The following is a 19,069-nucleotide window of genomic DNA, read 5'->3' on the forward strand; positions in this document are numbered from 1 at the left end:
AATAAAAATCCAAATTTTCCTGATTAGACAACTTCTGCAAGTCTACTGGAGAGTTTTGATCTCCACTGCATTATTTTGTACATGTGTGCATTTACACACCAGTTACTTCATTAACACAAGGACAGGTCCGGGCCTGATGATAAATATTGGTCAGCTGTTACAGATTTAAACTTTTGTTCATATGGTGGAGTATTGTGTAATACCTGCACAGCAAAAATGCCAGTGTTGATTTTTCAGTGTTAGTAGAATTCAACAGAGTTCCGAGTTAGTTCAACACTTAATCGAGTTAAAATAACACATCGGGAGTTGATTCCTGAAAAGTGTTGGTGTGGATTTTAGTCGTTACTGCATTTTAACACTGTGGGTGTTAAATTAGACCACACCTTCATTTCCTGTGGAGCTTCGCATTTCAGAATCTTCGGTCGCCATTTTTTCTTGCTGCTGCGGTAAGTTTTATTCGGTTAAATATTAAGTTTTAGATTGATGTTAGAACAAGTAACATGATAACTAGTAAAAAAAATAGTATTTATATCAAAATACATCATCTTTAAGTGTCATATTTGAATTTTAACTGTTTTTTGTTAAGCTGGGCTACTGCTAGCTAGAACTCTGCTACTTTCCTAATATTCATTTAGCATAATCTGGCTATTGGCAGACTGTAATGAATATTACTTGTTAATATATGTCACAGTTTTTATTAAATGCCTTTTATTTATTTTCGAATTAAACTGCCAAAGCCCTAGGGTCAGTGGTCTCAAACTCGCGGCCCAGAGGCCACTTGCGGCCCACATCACCCCTTCTTGCGGCCTGTATATTGAGGTGAAGAAGTATAATGCAATTTGGCCCTTGAAGTGACTTTTTTTGGGGGGGTCATTAGCCAAAAATGATTTAATATGAAGGCAATAAGGGCAGAGTGTTACAGGCCGTCATTGGGCAGTGTAGTCCGTGCTGTAGGGAGAACGTGTGGGACTGCCCCTCCCGTTGTGTGTTTGAGCGCGACAGAGGGAGAAAGTAGGAGCTGTTACCGAGGAGAAATGGAAGAAGAAAGCATGTAAATATAATAATAACCACTGCCGCCAAAAGGAGTGCCTGGTTGTAAGAAAGCTGTTAAGACTCGACTGTACACTGTGTTCGCTGACAGTAAAGCTACAAGCCCGACAACCCGACGTATTAGCCAGAGGTCTCTTTACCACGGTTCAGAGCCGCGGACCTGGCCGAGGTAACAAGAGAGTACAAGCATGTGGAGGGATTGGCTTTGTTAGTTCAGTGAGAGTCAAAAACTAATGTGTACACTTATTTCTGCATTTTTATTTTGTTAAATATGAACAAAATTACAGCAGAAGTGCTGCAAAGTGTCTGACCAGAAAGAGAGGACCAGTTGTGTTCATTTGGTAGTTCAATTAAAGGCATCGGTTAGTTAAGAGTAAGAGTGGGGGAAATGCGTTCATATTTGCAGTTTTGTCTTGTTATACAATATTTGAAATTTAAAAACAAACAAACCAAACGCTACATTGTCAGGAATATTTGTGGGTGTTTTCTTTGTGGTTTCTGTTTTTTTTACTACTTGAACACTGAAGTGGCCCTCCAATGAGATGACAGCTCATTTAAGTTTGAGACCCTGCCTTAGGTGAACTAGGATGCTTAAGGGTAACCGGAGAGTATTTTTACACTATAATGGCCCCTACATCTTGTAAATTATGGGAATTTCATTATATTGCGCATTTCTGTAGCCAGTAGGTATTTTTCTTTTTTTTAGATTTAAATTTTTTCATGGTAAATTAAGCATTTTCTAGTCTAAAAATGAATAACAGGGTTATATTAGGGTCTGTTAGAGAGTGGGGAGGGTTTTTATGGCTTAAAATATATAAAAATAATAAAATAGAAATATGGTTTCTACTGACCCCTGCGATAATAGAGAGAATACTGTATTGCAGTCATGTTACACAGCTTGTACTACTTACAGATGGACCAAGGATGTTTTTTCTTAACAAAATGAATTTTAGCTCAGTCTAAAGTAGAGCTGGGCGATATAAGATTTTTTCATATCACGATATGTTTTTTCATTTCAGGCGATAACGATATATATCACGATATAAGCCAAATAACTATATTTGTAAGATTTAAATGTGCCGTTGCTCACAAGTAAAATGTGAAATAATTAGCAGCTTGTTTTAATTAAAATATTTATTTCCCATAATAAGTTCAACAGGGTAGATGTACTTAAGGAACATGAGACTTCAGTTTCAGATAAATAAAGGCAAATATTGCAAACTACACAAAAGGCAGCCGCTAAAGCGTTTAAGTTTCAAAATAGAACAAACAACAGACTACTAAATTGTCAACTCCACTTAGAAACAAAATATTAATTCTAAAAATAAATCTTAGGTCGTTTTACAGAAGAACAGACAAAATTGACTAACTTTTGTCAATATCAAATAAACTGAGAACTAAAAGGAAATTCTCAATCTCTCCTTGTTGTATAGCTTAGCTTTTCAAACAGTTTTAACAGTTACTTTAGTCTGACAAAAGCCGAATGACGAATTAGCGCTTTCAGTCAGAGATTGAGCATGCACCGCTTTATTCTATTTCCAGACTTGCTTTCGGCACAATTTACAGTGCGCGCTACTCTGTTTTTTGTCAGACTTGAAATAGCCGAAATACCTTCACACTACGGAACTTCTGTGGCCCTTCCGTTCGACAAGCTCTCCGGCATTGGAACCATCATCTGTTTTTTCTTCGGTAACCTTCGCTCACGCTCTCGGTTGATTTTTCTGTAGTCGGCAAACTCATTGACTTCATTACCCGGGCAGCCCGGCTGCAAAAACAAATACACATGTGCGCCTTGGCGCTTGTGCTGTACGTAACAAGTCACGTGACGTGATGCTGCGGCTGTGATTGGTTCGGCTCTGCGCTACTTAATTTGGATTGGCTGTTCTTTTTTTTTTTTTTAAGAGGACAAGAGAGATGAGGCCTATCTCAATAGTTTAATTTTTCTATCGAGAAAAAGTTATTTCGCAATACATATCGTTATCGTTCTATCGCCCAGCTCTAGTCTAAAGGGACTAGACGTGCTAGATATTTTGCAAAGAAATGGTGTTATATGCTTGACCTTATTCTACTCTTGGAAGGTGGTGATATACTGGTTCCTGAGAAGAGATGAAGAAATCAAAGTCAGCTTTTCAAGACAGCCCCAAGACTCTTCGCAACTTGTGTTCAAATGTGAGGCTGTTGTCAGGTGATGAATGCAAGGAAGAGGCACTCAACTGACATGAAACATGTCAAAGACAACATGAAGGTGACATTTCAACATAGGCAAAAAGTGGTTCAAGAACCTGCCACAGCTTCTACTGTCCTGGACCTTATCCCAAGATTTCTGGATACACCTGGCTTGGTAAGACATAAAATGATTTAGTGACAGGTTTGTGGTTCCTTTGTTTGTTTTCTTGTTAATGTGTTGTTTCTGTTGTTACACTTTGTGTTTAAGATTGACCAAGACTTCACAATGCTGTTTGTTGGGGAGGAAGTGTCTGCTAAGTTCCTTGCAAAGTGGCCAGCCAAGCCAAGGATCATCAAAGATTGCAAAAATCTGTCTCAGAGTACAGAATTGGATGAGCTGCTCATTTCTGCACAGCGTTACTCTGACGAGGGTGGTAAGTGTAAGTTGGAAATGGTAGATTTTGCATGCCTTTACAGCATTTGCTTAATTCCCACAACACAATATATCACTGGACCATACCGGTAAACCTTTACTACAAATTGGAATACAGCTGTCCATTTTCTAAATCACATTGGGTTTCTGTTCATTTCTGTATGGTATGAAAACAAGCTTACAAACATGTTATACCTGAAATGACAGGTAGGAAATGACATTTAATGTAGTTTGAACACAAAAAAAGTTACGTAATCTTACTATCCGGTTGTTCAGTGATGACGCGACGAATCCTACTTCCGGGCCTAAAGTAGTCTGCGTTTAATATGGCTTTTGTGTTGTTAACATGTTTAATGCTTTGTATTTTCTTCTATTTAATCTCAAAAAGCTCCTAAAAACATTCAGTGATCACCGTTGACCTCCCTCGGCTTTTATTACCGCTAATCATTTATTTAAGCTCAGTTTTTAAAACCTTACGATGTAACTACAGCACAGCCCATGCAGCAGTATATGAATAACTAACCTCGTATTGTGGATGGATTATCTCAGTTGTTCTCCTGGTTGAAGTTTGGTCCGTTTACAGCATCCTGCCATGCGATTACATTTGTTCCTGACCACTGAGAACACTCACGTTAACTTTTATCGAGTGGAAAAAAAGTTAGCTTGTTTATATTATGCTAACATAGCTGTGTCGCTAGCGGTCACGTAGCACATCGTTATATACCAGCTAGCCAAACTTCAGTAACCCTACAAACGTCACTGCTGTTTAGTTTTCTGTCTTCATTTATGTTGGAAGTGACAGCAGAGCTGTACGTTTGAATTTGTTTCTAAACCCCTGCAGTCAGGACATGCTATATTGTATTTAGATGGAAGCTAGCGAGCTAACTTCCTGCTAACTTCTAACTCTGTTAAATGTCATAAATTCCGTTTTCATGGATGCCTGGATGTTAAACTCAATTGTTACACCTGGTAGAGAAGAACGCTGATCATTTTATTAAAGATGAAAGACTTTAGACAGTGTTTTAACTCTCAGTAATGCCACAGTGATCATTTGATATATGGACCTGCAGCAGAGTTTAGGCCCAGACACGGCCAGTGACGTCAGACTGAACAACCGGATTGTTATGACTCGATATCAGGGTTCGTACGGGTGCTTGAAATCCTTGAAAATGCTTGAATTCTAATGTCGTCTTTTCAAGGATTGAAAAGTGCTTGAATTTCAGATGTGGTACTTAAAAGTGCTTGAAAATGTAACTGTATTTCATTCACAATAAATAGCTATCTGATTGAATTGTTTTCTTATCAGATAGAGAAATAAAATGAGACGCAAAAGCAAAATTTCCCCACCTGGGCTGCCTTGCGTCTGTTTCAATATGTGACCCCGCCCCTCCCTCGGACAGTCAGGGATGAGTGCGCTAACATACCTGTAGGTTGCTGTTTTAATGAGTGTTTGATGGAAAACAACAATGGCGGAGTTTGCGTTCTCCAGTCGCATGATAGGTGAGTCCTAGTAAATAATTTTCCAGTACGCGTACGTTACACATGCTATTTTTAAAAAAATTCTGATTATTATTTTGCTAGCTATCAAACTCGCTGGAGAAATGATTGAAATGCACTGAGTGTGATGCAGTATGGCAGCGCTATTACGGAATATGCTGTGAACTTAGCTAACATTACTTAGCAGTAGAGCTGGGCGATATAAGATTTTTTCATATCACGATATGTTCTTTTCATTTCAGGCGATAACGATATATATCACGATATAAGCCAAATAACTATATTTGTAAGATTTAAATGTGCCGTTGCTCACAAGTAAAATGTGAAATAATTAGCAGCTTGTTTTAATTAAAATATTTATTTCCCATAATAAGTTCAACAGGGTAGATGTACTTAAGGAACATGAGACTTCAGTTTCAGATAAAGGCAAATATTGTAAACTACACAAAAGGCAGCCGCTAAAGCGTTTAAGTTTCAAAATAGAACAAACAAAACAGACTAAATTGTCAATTCCACTTAGAAACAAAATTTTAATTCTAAAAATAAATCTTAGGTCGTTTTACAGAAGAACAGACAAAATTGACTAACTTTTGTCAATATCAAATAAACTGAGAACTAAAAGGAAATTCTCAGGCTACGTCCACACGTACACGGGTATTTTTGAAAACGGAGATTTTCCGTTTTCGTTTTAAAAAATAATCCCGTCCACACGTAAACGCAGAAATGAAGGAAAACGCTGCTAGGAACATGCCAAAGCAACAGGTGGCGATATATTCCTAACCGTGTAGAAATGTTGACCAATCAGAAGTCTAGAAGCCTCGGTAGGAAATAGTAAACAAAGATGGGGCATAGAAACAGAACCGAGTCGTATGTGTGGAGGGACAGTAACTATGTGTGTATATGTAAGCATTTAAACACTGCAGAGAGTACAATTAACAGTAACAGTATTGTAGAAATTCATTTCACCGAAACAATAACGTGGCGCACAGTGTGACGTCAAAAAAGGCGCACACCTTTGACGCTGCGTTTTCTCCGTTTTTCTTGTCCACACGTAAATGCAAAAACGGAGTTTTCGAAAATATCCACCCTGGCAGGCGTTTTTAGAAATCTCCGTTTTCAGTGACTGAAAACGCCGTTTACGTGTGGACGAAAGGTGCAAACGCATAGAAAAATCTGCGTTTTCAAAAATACCCGGGTACGTGTGGACGTAGCATCAATCTCTCCTTGTTGTATAGCTTAGCTTTTCAAACAGTTTTAACAGTTACTTTAGTCTGACAAAAGCCGAATGACGAATTAGCGCTTTCAGTCAGAGATTGAACATGCACCGCTTTATTGTATATCCAGACTTGCTTTCGGCACAATTTACAGTGCGCGCTACTGTGTTTTTTATCAGACTTGAAATAGCCGAAATACCTTCACACTACGGAACTTCTGTGGCCCTTCCGTTTGACAATCTCTCCAGAATTGGAACCACCATCTGTTTTTTCTTCGGTAACCTTCGCTCACGCTCTCGGTTGATTTTTCTGTAGTCGGCAAACTCATTGACTTCATTACCTGGGCGGCCCGGCTGCAAAAACAAATACACATGTGCGCCTTGGCGCTTGTGCTGTACATAACAAGTCATGTGACGTGACGCTGCGGCTGTGATTGGTTCGGCTCTGCGCTACTTAATTTGGATTGGCTGTTCTTTTTTTTTTTTTTTTTTTAAGAGGACACGAGAGATGAGGTCTATCGCAATAGTTTAATTTTTCTATCGAGAAAAAGTTATTTCGCAATACATATCGTTATCGTTTTATCGCCCAGCTCTACTTAGCAGTAATATGAGTTAATTTACTCAAGAGAAAGCTTTAAACATTAGCCCGATACATAACTAGCTAACATAAGGCTTTCGGATTAACCCTCTGGGGTCGACGGACCCAGAGTCTCCATTTCAACTTGGGTCGAACGTGCGGACTTAAAGCTATATACCAGTTTTTAAATTGCGTTGATAGGTCACGTAAAACCGATGTTTTTTGGGGGGGGTTTCTGAATAAAACAGTGGCGTTTACTACAGGAAGAAATGGTAAAAACGGTGTTTTTTATGGAGAGCGCTAGCAAACACGCTTTGCTTGTGAGTGAAAAAAGAAAAAACACTCCTTCCCTATTGGTGGAAAAATGTACCATGTCAACCAATCAAAAAATGATACGGCAACATGTGGTATTTGGTTGTTGGGAAGAGAGGGATGTCAGGGTTCCTGGGTCGGTGACCCAGCGTTTTCAGTTCATGTTCTGTTTTCACCACTCCTGCCATTTCCTGTTTCATTATGTTCAGCTGTGTATTCGCCTGTGTCCAATTATCGTCATCATCCAGTCTGTGTATTTAAGTTCCTCAGTTTTACCACTTCTCTGTCGTGTCATTGATGTTCTCGTGAGGTTGTGTTGTCGTTTCCGCCCGCGTTCAGTCAGTCAGCCATTCAGCCTTTCAGTCAGTCCTTCAGTCATTCAGCCAGTCGTCCAGCCAGCCAGCCGTTGCCTACCTCTGTCTGTTTGTTCACTCCATCGGCAATAAACACCAACCTTCACCTACCTACCTGTGAGTCCAGCGTTTGGGTCCTCCTTCTCTCATCCACGACACAAACCCTGACAGAATGACACGACCCGCTTGTGGACCCAGCGGACTCGGAACCTTTTGAGCGGCAGGAGACAGCGCTCCTTCGCTGGACAGAGGAGCTCAGGGGGAAACAGCGGCTCTTCGCTGAGAGAGAGCACGTCTTGGAGGGGACTCGTCTGGCTCTGGGCGGGCCTCGGAGACGCCGCGGTTCTCCACCTGCTGCCTCACCTGCATCGGAGCATTCGCCGCGGAGAGTGGGCGTCACAGGCCAAGCTTCGGCTGCTCGCTCTCCCGCCGCTCCGCTCCTCACTCCCCGCCAACCGTCTCACTCACCGGCTCTTCCACTTTGCCACGGCACAGCGGCTATGCCTCCCACCTCGGCTCAACGGAGGCTCCCGCGCCAGAGGCTCAGCTGTTCACCCCGCCCGCTTCCTCTTCCCGGAGAAAGCGGCGCACACGCCGTCATAAATTGGACTATTCTCAGCAACTCCCGGTGGTGAGTTCCAGTGACTGTTTTCCACACCCTTCATCCAATTGTCCACTCAAAACGCATAACGGACTCATTTCTGATTCATGGGGAACTTCCCTCCTACAGGATGAAGTGGACTGGGAGGATTGTTTCTGCTCTGCTTCCCCAAAGACTGTAAATAGTGGTGGCAGAAGGACCAGAATAAAACCCAATAGACCAGTCAGTATCACTCACCCAGTCATTATTTCCTCTCCCATCAGTCAGCCTACACCCACACCTGTGCCAGCTCCCAGGAGGAGGGCAGCTGCGACCCAGTCTACCTCCACACCCGCTCCTGTTTCTCGGGTGGGGTGACTGGTGTCCAGCCACCTCCCGTGCCTGTCCCAGCGCCCGAGCTGAGGGCAGCCAGAACTCAGCCTGACCTCCCTAAAGGCTCAGACGAGTTAGCCTCTCCACCCGTCAGTCCACCACTTCATCCACCTCCTGATCCAGCCTTTCACGCCCTTGCACTATCCCTGGTTAGGCTAGCTGAGGTTTCCCCTGCTCAGGCACCAGCTTTACTAGCCCAGGCTGTAGCTTTATCTCCGTCACTAGCTCAGTCTGTAGCTCAGCCATTAGCCACACCAACCTCAGCTCCGTCGTCAGCCTCACCCACCTCTGTTCGTCCCTTAGCACCCCCACTCCAGTCAGTTCACTCGCCTGCTGTTCAGCCTCCACTCCAGTCAGTCCACTCGCCTGCTCCACTCCAGTCAGTCCACTCGCCTGCTCCACTCCAGTCAGTCCACTCGCCTGCTCCACTCCAGTCAGTCCACTCGCCTGCTCCACTCCAGTCAGTCCACTCGCCTGCTCCACTCCAGTCAGTCCACTCGCCTGCTCCACTCCAGTCAGACCAGTCCCCTCCTGTCCTCCAGGCCCCTGTAGACCAGTCCCCTCCTGTCCTCCAGGCCCCTGTAGACCAGTCCCCTCCTGTCCTCCAGGCCCCTGTAGACCAGTCCCCTCCTGTCCTCCAGGCCCCTGTAGACCAGTCCCCTCCTGTTCCTCAGGCCCCTATAGCTCAGTCTCCTGTCCTCCAGTCTGGTCCTCTCCAGCCTGTCCAGTCTGTCATCCAGTCTGGTCCTCTCCAGCCTGTCCAGTCTGTCATCCAGTCTGGTCCTCTCCAGCCTGTCCAGTCTGTCATCCAGTCTGGTCCTCTCCAGCCTGTTCAGTCTGCCATCCAGTCGCCCGTCCTCCAGCCTGTCCAGCCAGTTCAGTCTGCCATCCAGCATCCTGTAGTTCAGTCACCCGTTCTCTCACCGTCTGTAGTCCAGTCTTCTGTAATCCAGTCTTCTGTGGTCCAGTCACTCATTCACCATCCATTTCAGTTCCCGCACCCGCTGGCCCGGCCGCTCCTCGGCCAGGGGTTTCCGCACCCGCTGGCCCGGCCGCTCCTCGGCCAGGGGTTTCCGCACCCGCTGGCCCTGCCTGTCTCCAGCCAGAGGCCTCCGCGCCTACCGGCCCAGCCTCCGAAGCTGTTGCTCCGTCACCGCCGGCTCCCATGCCGTCGCCTGGTCCAGCCTCGGCTCCAGCTTCTGCTTCGCCTGGTCCAGCCTCGGCTTCGCACAGCCCAGCTTCTGCCTCTGCGTTAGCCTCGCCTGGTCCTGCGGCTGCCACGTCGTCGCCCAAGCCACGTTCTGGACGTCGCCGCCGCCCACCGGACCTTCTCAGTGGCCGCCGCCACCTTCCTCGCGGCCGCCCACTGGATCACCTCCAGCATCACAGCCGGCCACGTGGCCGCCCGCCCGAACTGTCTCGTCTCGGCCACCAGCCACTTGGCCGTCCGCCTGAACTGTCTCTGTTTGGACTCCGTCCCTCCATCCTGGCCCCCTCCGCCCACCCTGTTCTGGTGTTTTTTCTCTTTCGGCCGTCGGGTGCCGGCCTTTGAAGGGGGGGTACTGTCAGGGTTCCTGGGTCGGTGACCCAGCGTTTTCAGTTCATGTTCTGTTTTCACCACTCCTGCCATTTCCTGTTTCATTATGTTCAGCTGTGTATTCGCCTGTGTCCAATTATCGTCATCATCCAGTCTGTGTATTTAAGTTCCTCAGTTTTACCACTTCTCTGTCGTGCCATTGATGTTCTCGTGAGGTTGTGTTGTCGTTTCCGCCCGCGTTCAGTCAGTCAGTCCTTCAGTCATTCAGCCAGTCGTCCAGCCAGCCAGTCATTGCCTACCTCTGTCTGTTTGTTCACTCCATCGGCAATAAACACCAACCTTCACCTACCTACCTGTGAGTCCAGCGTTTGGGTCCTCCTTCTCTCATCCACGACACAAATCCTGACAAGGGAAGAGCGAGTGAGCGAAAAAGAGAGAGAGAGTTTTGATACGTGAGAGATTTGTGATGTTTATCGTGTTTGGAGTCTCAAGTTAGTGTGTTGTCTTGTGTAGTTAGTGTGTAGTGTAGTCGTTTTGTTTTGTTTTGTGTGTCAGTTCTACTAGTGAACGTCACAGTTGCTGCAAAAAAGCCACCAAAGGCAGGTTGCAGTGTAAACGCTGAGTGACACACCTGCTGTCAGACCTGCAGGATTGATCCCTGTGCTGTTCTCATCTGTGTTATAGTGGACACAAACTATTTTTTGGAGTTGCATAAATAATTTGTGTGCCTTCTTATTTGATGCAGCACACCTGATTGTTCTGTAAATAGTTTTGAATGGTTATATAAAAAACGCCTGAGGCCTTGGCTGCATTTTTAGGTAAATAGTACCATATAACTTTGTTGTTTGCAAAACTTGTTCATATTTTTTAAAAATGTCCAATTTCTATTTGCATTTCAAGTTATGAAAATGATTCGTTAAACATGCTTGTGGTTTGTACAGTCAAAAATATCACTTTCTACTTGTATTTAAAATTTTGTCTGAATTTAGATAAATTGTACTGAGGTGATGCAAATTGAAACGTGCATTCTTTTTTTTTTTGGCGGTGGGGGGGTGGGGGTGCTGGAAAAGCTTAAAAAGGGACCTTGAAAGTGCTTAAAAAGTGCTTGAATTTGACCCTGAAAAAAGCGTACGAACCCTGCGATATGTACTTCACTTGGTGGCCAGAAGATTTTAAGTCTCTAGAAATGAATTTTTATACCAAGGCACTGGAAAACTGCCTTATTTGAAAAATTATCGGGTGCCTGAAATGTCATCATGGTATTACATAATGTGGAAAAAATGACTGCTGTGGTCCTTTAAATGACAGTAATTGTGATGATCTTAATTCCTATTCTGTAGTTTGGGACTGCGAGGCGGCTGCCAGCTTTTGCTGCTTCACTTGTACCTCCAACATCTAAGGGAGGGAAGTCTTCAAAGATTAGCACATCAGATGCTGCTCACCACCTAATGAAATTCATCAAGGTATGATTTTTAGAATTGTATATATCTCTTTTGATGAGAACAGATGCAAATTATCAAGGGCTGATATTTTAAGATGGCAAGGTGATCCAACGTGCAGCAGATGTATCTGTCCCAGACAGGCTTGGTGTTGCAGGACTGACATGTTATTGTTTCTATTAAAACTAAATGTACACATTGAAACAAAAATAATTGTGCGCGCGGAGTTAAACATTTTAAAATTGTCATAATTTCAGGCAGCTATGGCTCAACATCAGATTACCAATTTTGTTTAATGTGAGTCACTTGGTTTCTTTCTCTCCCTCAGGTGGGAGGTAGCACGGAGGCTTTTCTTAAGGCTGGCCCCACTCAGCCATTCGTCCTGTGTGTTGGAGAAAGAAAGAACATCGTCCAGAGTTTCTACATTGTCCTAGATCAAAAGGTCATTCCCTGTGTGACACAGATGTGAGTTGCAGGTTTTGACAAGGCAAAACATCTCAAGGCACATTTATTTGCCGTGTCCTTTGACAAGGCATTGGACAACTTCTACACATTCATCCAGACCACCGTGTATGGCATTGATGTTGGCAGCGTGAAGGAGAATCCTCGGGTCAGGGAAACAAGAGGAAGTCTTCATTGTACAGTTTAAAGATATCCACTATTCAGCACTTTGACTGGAAATGTTCATCTGTTACATTTGCAAGATACACCACACAAGTTGCTCAGTGTTATTTAGACATTTGAAGTTCCAGCATGGTTTGTACCCAGGAAGGTTTTTACGTTTGACCTGTGGAGAGCCTGGATGTTCATTTATCTTTCGCACGTATTCTGGTTACAAGCGGCACTTATTCCGAGCACATGGAGACTGTCTTCACTCTGAGGTCATCAATAATTTTGAGCCTGTACCTAACGATGGAACCTCTGTTTCACAGCCTGTAAATGTGGCTCATCCCATGACAATTACTACACAGGTTCCAGTTGAAAAAAGGCAAATACTGAACATGTGCAGCTCTGTTATTGCTCAGGTACAATCATCAGGAGTTCCTGAAAGTACTGTGCAGTGTTTAGTTGGTTCATTGGAGGAACTCGTTAATGACATCCATGCACATGCAAAACAATCTGTTGTTGACTGTTTGTCAACTGATATATCAAGAGAAACCTTAGAAAAAGTTGAGGATTGCTTTGATCAGCTTGAAAATCCATTTTCATGTCTTAACACAGAATCAAAGGCTACGTTCACACTGCAGGTCTTAATGCTCAATTCCGATTTTTTGATCAAATCCGATTTTTTTTGTCTGCTTGTTCACACTACACATAAAATGCGACAGCAAACATGCTGCAGTGTGAACGGTTCACGGCCCTCAAAGCGACCCGCATGCACAAAAGAAGCACAACACGCTCTGTTTACGGAAGTAAAAATGGCGGCTACAGAGCGAGTAGGTGTTGTTGCAGCAGTTTGTCAATTTATGCAAAGTCGTAACCGACAGAATCTTGACAAATTAATCAGAGAAAGGAGGACGCTGAGAAAAAAGAGAGTCCGTGCTTTAACAATGGCCTTGTTTGGAGCAGTGGCTGCTACCGCCGTGCAGAGGTATATATGGACACGGAGTCGGAAACAGGAGTGGTGGGATTGGGATGTGAGAGGCTTCACTGACACAGAGTTCATCCACAATTTCAGGATGTCAAGACAAACATTTGAATATCTCTGTCAGCTCCTTTCAGCAAGAATGCTTAGACAGGATACTCATCTCCGCCAATCCATACCTGTGAGCAAGCGCGTTGGAATCGGGCTGTATTGGCTGGCAACAGGCGCATGTTATCGGACCATGTCAAACCTGTTCGGAGTTGCCAAATCCACAGTTTGTTCCATCGTCCATGAATTTTGCTTTGCAGTCCGCTATGTCCTCATGCCTGAGTACATTAAATGGCCTCGAGGAGATGACCTGATACAAGTTATTGAAGGCTTCAGACAGCGATGGGGGTTCCCACAGTGTGCCGGAGCAATAGATGGGAGTCACATTCCCATCACTGCTCCTGAGGACAATCACTGTGATTATTTTAACCGCAAAGGCTGGCACTCTGTCATCCTTCAGGGCGTCGTCGACCATCAATTCTGGTAAGCACACTATGATCTACTAATTATGAAAAATTGAAAGGAAATAAACATGCATTTGAAGGGCTCAAACGTATATACAGAGCTGGACAAAAAGTAGTCGGCTAAAGAATTATGCAAGTAACTGTTTGATCATAAGTGTGATGAACATTTTGTGTTGTTTTCCTTCAGTCTCTCTGTTTTCTCCTAATTACCCACATCATTCCTGCTTCCAGTAATCGGTTTCCCTATGCATTTAAACTCACTTTACTTGTTTTTTTATGTAACATATTTTTAAATGATTACTATTAAATAAATGAGTGATCCTTTATAAATTTGCATAAGTAATCAACTGTTGCTCAATGTAGTAGTGAACTGTTACTTTTACAAGTAAAACTACTCTTAAAAGGTAAAACTTATACTACCCACCTCACAGATTTCATATATTTTATTAAAATATATTGCATTTTCTGGCACCCATACCCAGACCAAAAAGTATTGTTTGACTGATGGCCCGTAATACAAAGACTTTTTTTGGACTTTACGTTTCGCAATTTTGCCTTAAGTTATGAATTTATTTTGCTGTTTACATATGTCCTGATAATAATCCTTATTGCTGTTTTAGAGAAGAGCAGTGCTTCAAAGTGTACTTGCAGATTTACAGTAGAAATAAAATGTTCACGTTTCTCCAACGTTGTCTTCCCAACAGTTTCACTAACATCTACACTGGATGGCCAGGAAGCGTTCACGATGCCAGGGTTCTCAAGAATTCTGAGATATACACAATGGCAGAGAGAGGGGAGCTATTTCCACCAGTCAGTATCTTTGAACACAGTGAATTGTAATTAAAATTGTTTTACCATTCTTCCTTGTTGATGTGTGTCACCTTGTATTCACATAATCTTGGGTTACAGAAGAAATCATGGGTGTTGAAGTTCCAGTCATGCTGCTCGGTGACCCTGCATATCCCCTGCGAAGCTGGCTGCTGAAGGGATACGCAGATACAGGAACCCTAACTGAAGAACAACAATACTTCAACCAGAGACACAGTAGAGCCAGGATGACAGTGGAGTGTGCATTTGGCCAACTTAAGGGTCGGTGGAGGTGCCTTGGGAAACGTCTTGATGTGGACATCCACACTGTTCCCACAATAATAGCTGCATGCTGCACACTCCACAATGTGTGTGAAAAACATGGTGAAGCCTACAATGAAACTGATAACGCTGATTTGCGTGATTCTAGAGGTACCGAAGGAGGCATCTTACCAGATGTTCAGCCAATAAGAATCAGAGAGGTGCTGACCCAATTTTTTAAAAGCCATGGTTTCATCTCATTGTCAATAAATTTGAGCTTGATGTTTAAGTGATGCATTCACAAAATTTAAAGTAAAGCATTCAAAGTTATTTTTTTATGGAAAATATTTATTTTGACATGTGTAACATGTACACTTCTTCCTCTGTGTACTGAAATTGCAATGTTGTTTGTCTCAAAACATATAAGTTTGCATATGAAAAGCACAAATTAAATCTGAAAGACCCACTGTCCTTCAGCAGTACTGAAAATCTCTAACAACAAATATAAAGCATTTTTGGATGCAACGATAAATAACCAACATTTTGCATTGAAAGTAAAGCCCCTCCAAAACAATATTAACATAACATTAACTGAAATATTTTTGGAGTATCCATTTAAAATACATTAAGTGAACCATGTGTAAAACTTGCTTTTTATAACATTTAAACTAATGCCTTAAAGTAGTTTAATCCTGTTCATCTGGAGGAGGGTAGGATGACGTAAAGGCCTGGTTAAAGGATGCATGCTGAGCCTGGTCTCGAGGGTTTGGTCGTTCTGGTCTAAAGGGCTGACCCAGATTGTGAGATGGTGGAAGGGAATTACCAAAAGGAAGAGGTTGAGCTAAATCTTGTTGGAAAGACAGAGACTGATTGGACATCTCAAATGGTGGAGACTGAGTTGAAGCCATGGGGTATGGAGTGGAATGGATGAGTGAAGACTGTGTTGGGCAGTAAAGATGTGGAACCTGTACTGCCTGCTGGTAGAAAGGTGGTTGTTGGCGTGTGATGAGCTGGGTCAACATGGAGAGCACTTTAAGATCGTGCTCATGCTGAGCTGCTTGCATCTTCAACAGAAGCTCCGACTCATCATTCTTCAAGGCGCTTGTAATCTTGTCCGCAAATATTTCCAAAGTTGACTCCATCTTTGACTTTCTCTTCCTGCTCTTGGCAGATGTATCTGTAAAGAGAATAGTTGTTTGTGTTACTTCAACCAAAGGATAATTTTTATGTTTGAAGGATAGAGGGAATTTCCATATGTAGTGCTGGTACGCACCTTGGAGAAATTAGAACATCACTGTAACAGTACAGGTCAGAAATTAAGACTGTGGGGTATTTGATCATTTGAGTCAAATCATGGTTTTTATTTAAAAAACATTGTACAATCTACAGTATGTCTTACATTACAATCTCACCCCTCTGAGTAGTATTAATTAAAAGATATGTGTGCTTTATCCATGCTTAGGCATCTAGAGTAAAATTTAACTCCATTAGTTTGCCTTGTGAGGTCTCAACATGACACTTTACTTTGAAAAAACGTTTTTATTCTAATGGGATGATGAAAAGTTTGCAACAACAATGTTCTATTTAATATATGGGTTACTTACTTCGGGTTTGTGCATTCTTCTTTATGGAATTATCTGCACTCACTGCAGATGAAGAACTTTCGTCTGATGCAGAATCAAATGTCAGTGACACAGGAGTATCCTCACCCAGTGTACAGGCGCCTTTCGAAAATACAATCATACAACCTATTAAAAAGTTATGTACATGGTTATAACTGATGTAGTTCAGCCTTCATTTAGAATTACGCTATTGCTGTCTTATAGAATGTTTTCAATTTTTGTTCAGTAATTTATTCAGTTCTGTTATGTGTTTAGACATGTGTTATACAGTACGTTTAATGTAACGTTACTTGTACTCAGTTTTATTATCCACACATGACTACAACAAGGTACAAGTTAGCCTACCTTTTTCAATGTTGAGGCTGGGAGCTGGACTGGCGCTAGCCCCTGGACTTTCAGGCTCCTCTTCAGCTGTTTCAATGGAGCTATCGATCAGCTCTATTGGCTGACAGCTGGGTTTGTCCCCCCCAATACCGTCAAGCTCATCATAAAACGGGCAGGTGACTCGACCACGTCCGCTTCGTTTGTTTATATCTTTAGCTTCTTTAAACTTGGCTCTGAGGCTCTTGATTTTCCTCTGACACTGTAGCCATGTTCGCCTGTGCCCTCGTTCAATCATTTCTTTGGCAATGCACTCGAACACAGCCCGGTTACGATACGACCCTTCAAGTTTAGCTTGGATAGAATTGTCTCCCCATATGCTAATCAATTCCGCAACCTCAGTTTTGGTCCATTGACTCGCTCCGTCTCCAGTTTCCGCCGCCATGCTTTTTTGGTTTGTCTTCTCCGGCACTGATAATTGGCGTCTGTCTCGTGTCAGTGACGTAAAAGACGGATTTAATGCGACCTGACCGTTCACACAGCAGTCGCTTTCTAAAACATCGGATATGTATCGGATTCAGGACCACATACGAAAGTGACCCAGATCGGATTTGGAAATGTCGGATTTGTGCCGTTCACACTGTCATACCATGATCGGATATGGGTCGCATAGGGTCGAAAAAATCGGATTTGATGCGCTTTCGCCTGCAGTGTGAACGTAGCCTAAAAGGATAAGACATTTTGAGCAAAAATGGAAAATAGTTGAACCCATAGAGCATGTTCTTGGTGTGCGTTTTGATGTACGCAAAGATAGAACAACAGGGACATGCAGGCAAGTTCTTGTCAATGATAAATTCATGTACGTTCCTATCATGGGATCCCTTTCATCTGTTTCGAAACAGTGAACTTTGTAGCAGTTTCCAAAAAACAAAACCAAACATGGAGGGATTTTACAGAGATTTAAATGACGGCTCCTACTTCAAAAATCACAGTTTATTCTCACAACAAGAGCATGCTCTCCAGATCCAGCTCTACTATGACGATTTTGAAACTGCTAATCCTTTAGGCTCAAAAAAGGTTGGTTGTATTTATTTTGTTTTGAGAAATTTGCCACCAAAGTTAAATTCTGTGTTAATGAACATTCATCTTGTAGCCCTTTTGCATTCAGAAGACTTGAAAAAGTATGGGTTTGATCCTATCCTAAAGCCACTTGTTGATGATCTAAAGATTTTAGAGACTGAAGGAATGCAAGTGCCCTTTTCAGCCACACCTGTGAGAGGTTCACTTTTTCAGATTACATGTGACAACTTGGCTTTACATAGCATTTTTGGTTTTGTTGAATCATTTAGTGCAAACTATTGTTGTAGATTTTGTTTAACTGATAAGACAGAGTTGCAGTCAGTTTTTAGTGAAGATCATGTAGGCTTAACACTGCGTTCCAAAGAACTTCATTACAAATACTGTGGTGCCATTCAACAAAATCCTGCTTTGGCCTCAACATTTGGTGTAAAAAGAAATTGTCTACTCAATTCACTTCGGCTTTTCCATATTTCAGACAACTATGCTGTAGACATAATGCATGATCTACTAGAGGGAGTGGTGCAGTATGAGTTAAAGCTTGTATTTCAGTACTTGATTAAGACCTCTTTGATATCCTTGAATTCATTGTCACAGAGAATTATAAGCTTTAACTACGGATATGCACAGAGAAGGAACAGGCCAGGTGGGCTAAAACTGGATGACAACAGCAAAGATCTTGGGCTTAATGCTGTGCAGTCATGGTGTCTTTTGTGGAATAGCCCATTGATGTTTGGAGATATCGTTTGCAGAAATGATGGCCATTGGAACTTGCTACTTTTGTTAGTTCAAATTGTGAACATTGTTTTTTCACCCATTATAACTCACAGCATGACTTGCTATTTGAAACATCTGATTGCCGATCATCACAAGGCTTTCAAATCTCTCTTTCCAGAACGGAATTTGATTCCAAAGCACCACCTAATGATCCATTACCCACGCTGCATTAGAAAAATTGGGCCACTCATACATATGTGGTGCATGAGATTTGAAGCAAAGCACAAGTTCTTCAAAAGATCTGTAAAGAACTTTAAAAATATCACAAAAACACTAGTAAAAAAACATCAGAATCAATTAGCCTTTCATTTTGAAAATTTTTATTTTAAAAGATTACAGTTTGGCTCCATTAATGAAGTCTTGGCCAGCAGTTTAAAAGGCAGTGAAGCACTGAATAAAATGTTTGACGTTTCTTCTAGTGTTTCTACAACTTCCTGGGTCAAAAGTTATGGTACAGAATATCAAGTTGGGATGTATGTTTGTTCTGGTGTTGAAAATGAGATGCCTTTGTTCAGTAAGACTGTCAATATAATTGTTAGAGATTGCAATGCTTATCT

General features: G+C 42.5%; 2 protein-coding genes across 4 annotated transcripts; one reads left to right on the forward strand and one right to left on the reverse strand.

Annotated features, from left to right (window-relative positions):
- The first annotated feature begins 209 nt into the window (after positions 1-209).
- LOC109202173 (protein ANTAGONIST OF LIKE HETEROCHROMATIN PROTEIN 1) lies at positions 210-15,035 on the forward strand. 3 transcript variants are annotated; one of them, XM_025907547.1, is made up of 7 exons: positions 210-446; positions 3,129-3,391; positions 3,485-3,656; positions 11,452-11,574; positions 11,879-13,666; positions 14,352-14,457; positions 14,550-15,035. In XM_025907547.1, the coding sequence occupies exons 5-7, from the start codon at positions 12,231-12,233 to the stop codon at positions 15,006-15,008; spliced, it is 2,001 nt and encodes a 666-aa protein (XP_025763332.1). In that variant the 5' UTR covers positions 210-446; positions 3,129-3,391; positions 3,485-3,656; positions 11,452-11,574; positions 11,879-12,230; the 3' UTR covers positions 15,009-15,035. The 3 variants fall into 3 exon arrangements, with proteins under 3 accessions (XP_025763332.1, XP_025763331.1, XP_019214123.2); XM_025907546.1 differs by having other exon boundaries at positions 3,485-3,650; XM_019358578.2 differs by having other exon boundaries at positions 3,485-3,650; positions 14,557-14,811.
- Positions 15,036-15,368: 333 nt separating this feature from the next.
- LOC109202172 (uncharacterized) lies at positions 15,369-16,472 on the reverse strand. The gene is made up of 2 exons (XM_019358577.2): positions 16,320-16,472; positions 15,369-15,892 (listed from the first exon to the last, which is right to left on the reverse strand). The coding sequence occupies exons 1-2, from the start codon at positions 16,456-16,458 to the stop codon at positions 15,402-15,404; spliced, it is 630 nt and encodes a 209-aa protein (XP_019214122.1). The 5' UTR covers positions 16,459-16,472; the 3' UTR covers positions 15,369-15,401.
- Positions 16,473-19,069: the final 2,597 nt, after the last annotated feature.

The sequence above is a fragment of the Oreochromis niloticus genome, linkage group LG5 (assembly GCF_001858045.2).
Source record: "Oreochromis niloticus isolate F11D_XX linkage group LG5, O_niloticus_UMD_NMBU, whole genome shotgun sequence".
NCBI classification, from domain to species: domain Eukaryota; kingdom Metazoa; phylum Chordata; class Actinopteri; order Cichliformes; family Cichlidae; genus Oreochromis; species Oreochromis niloticus.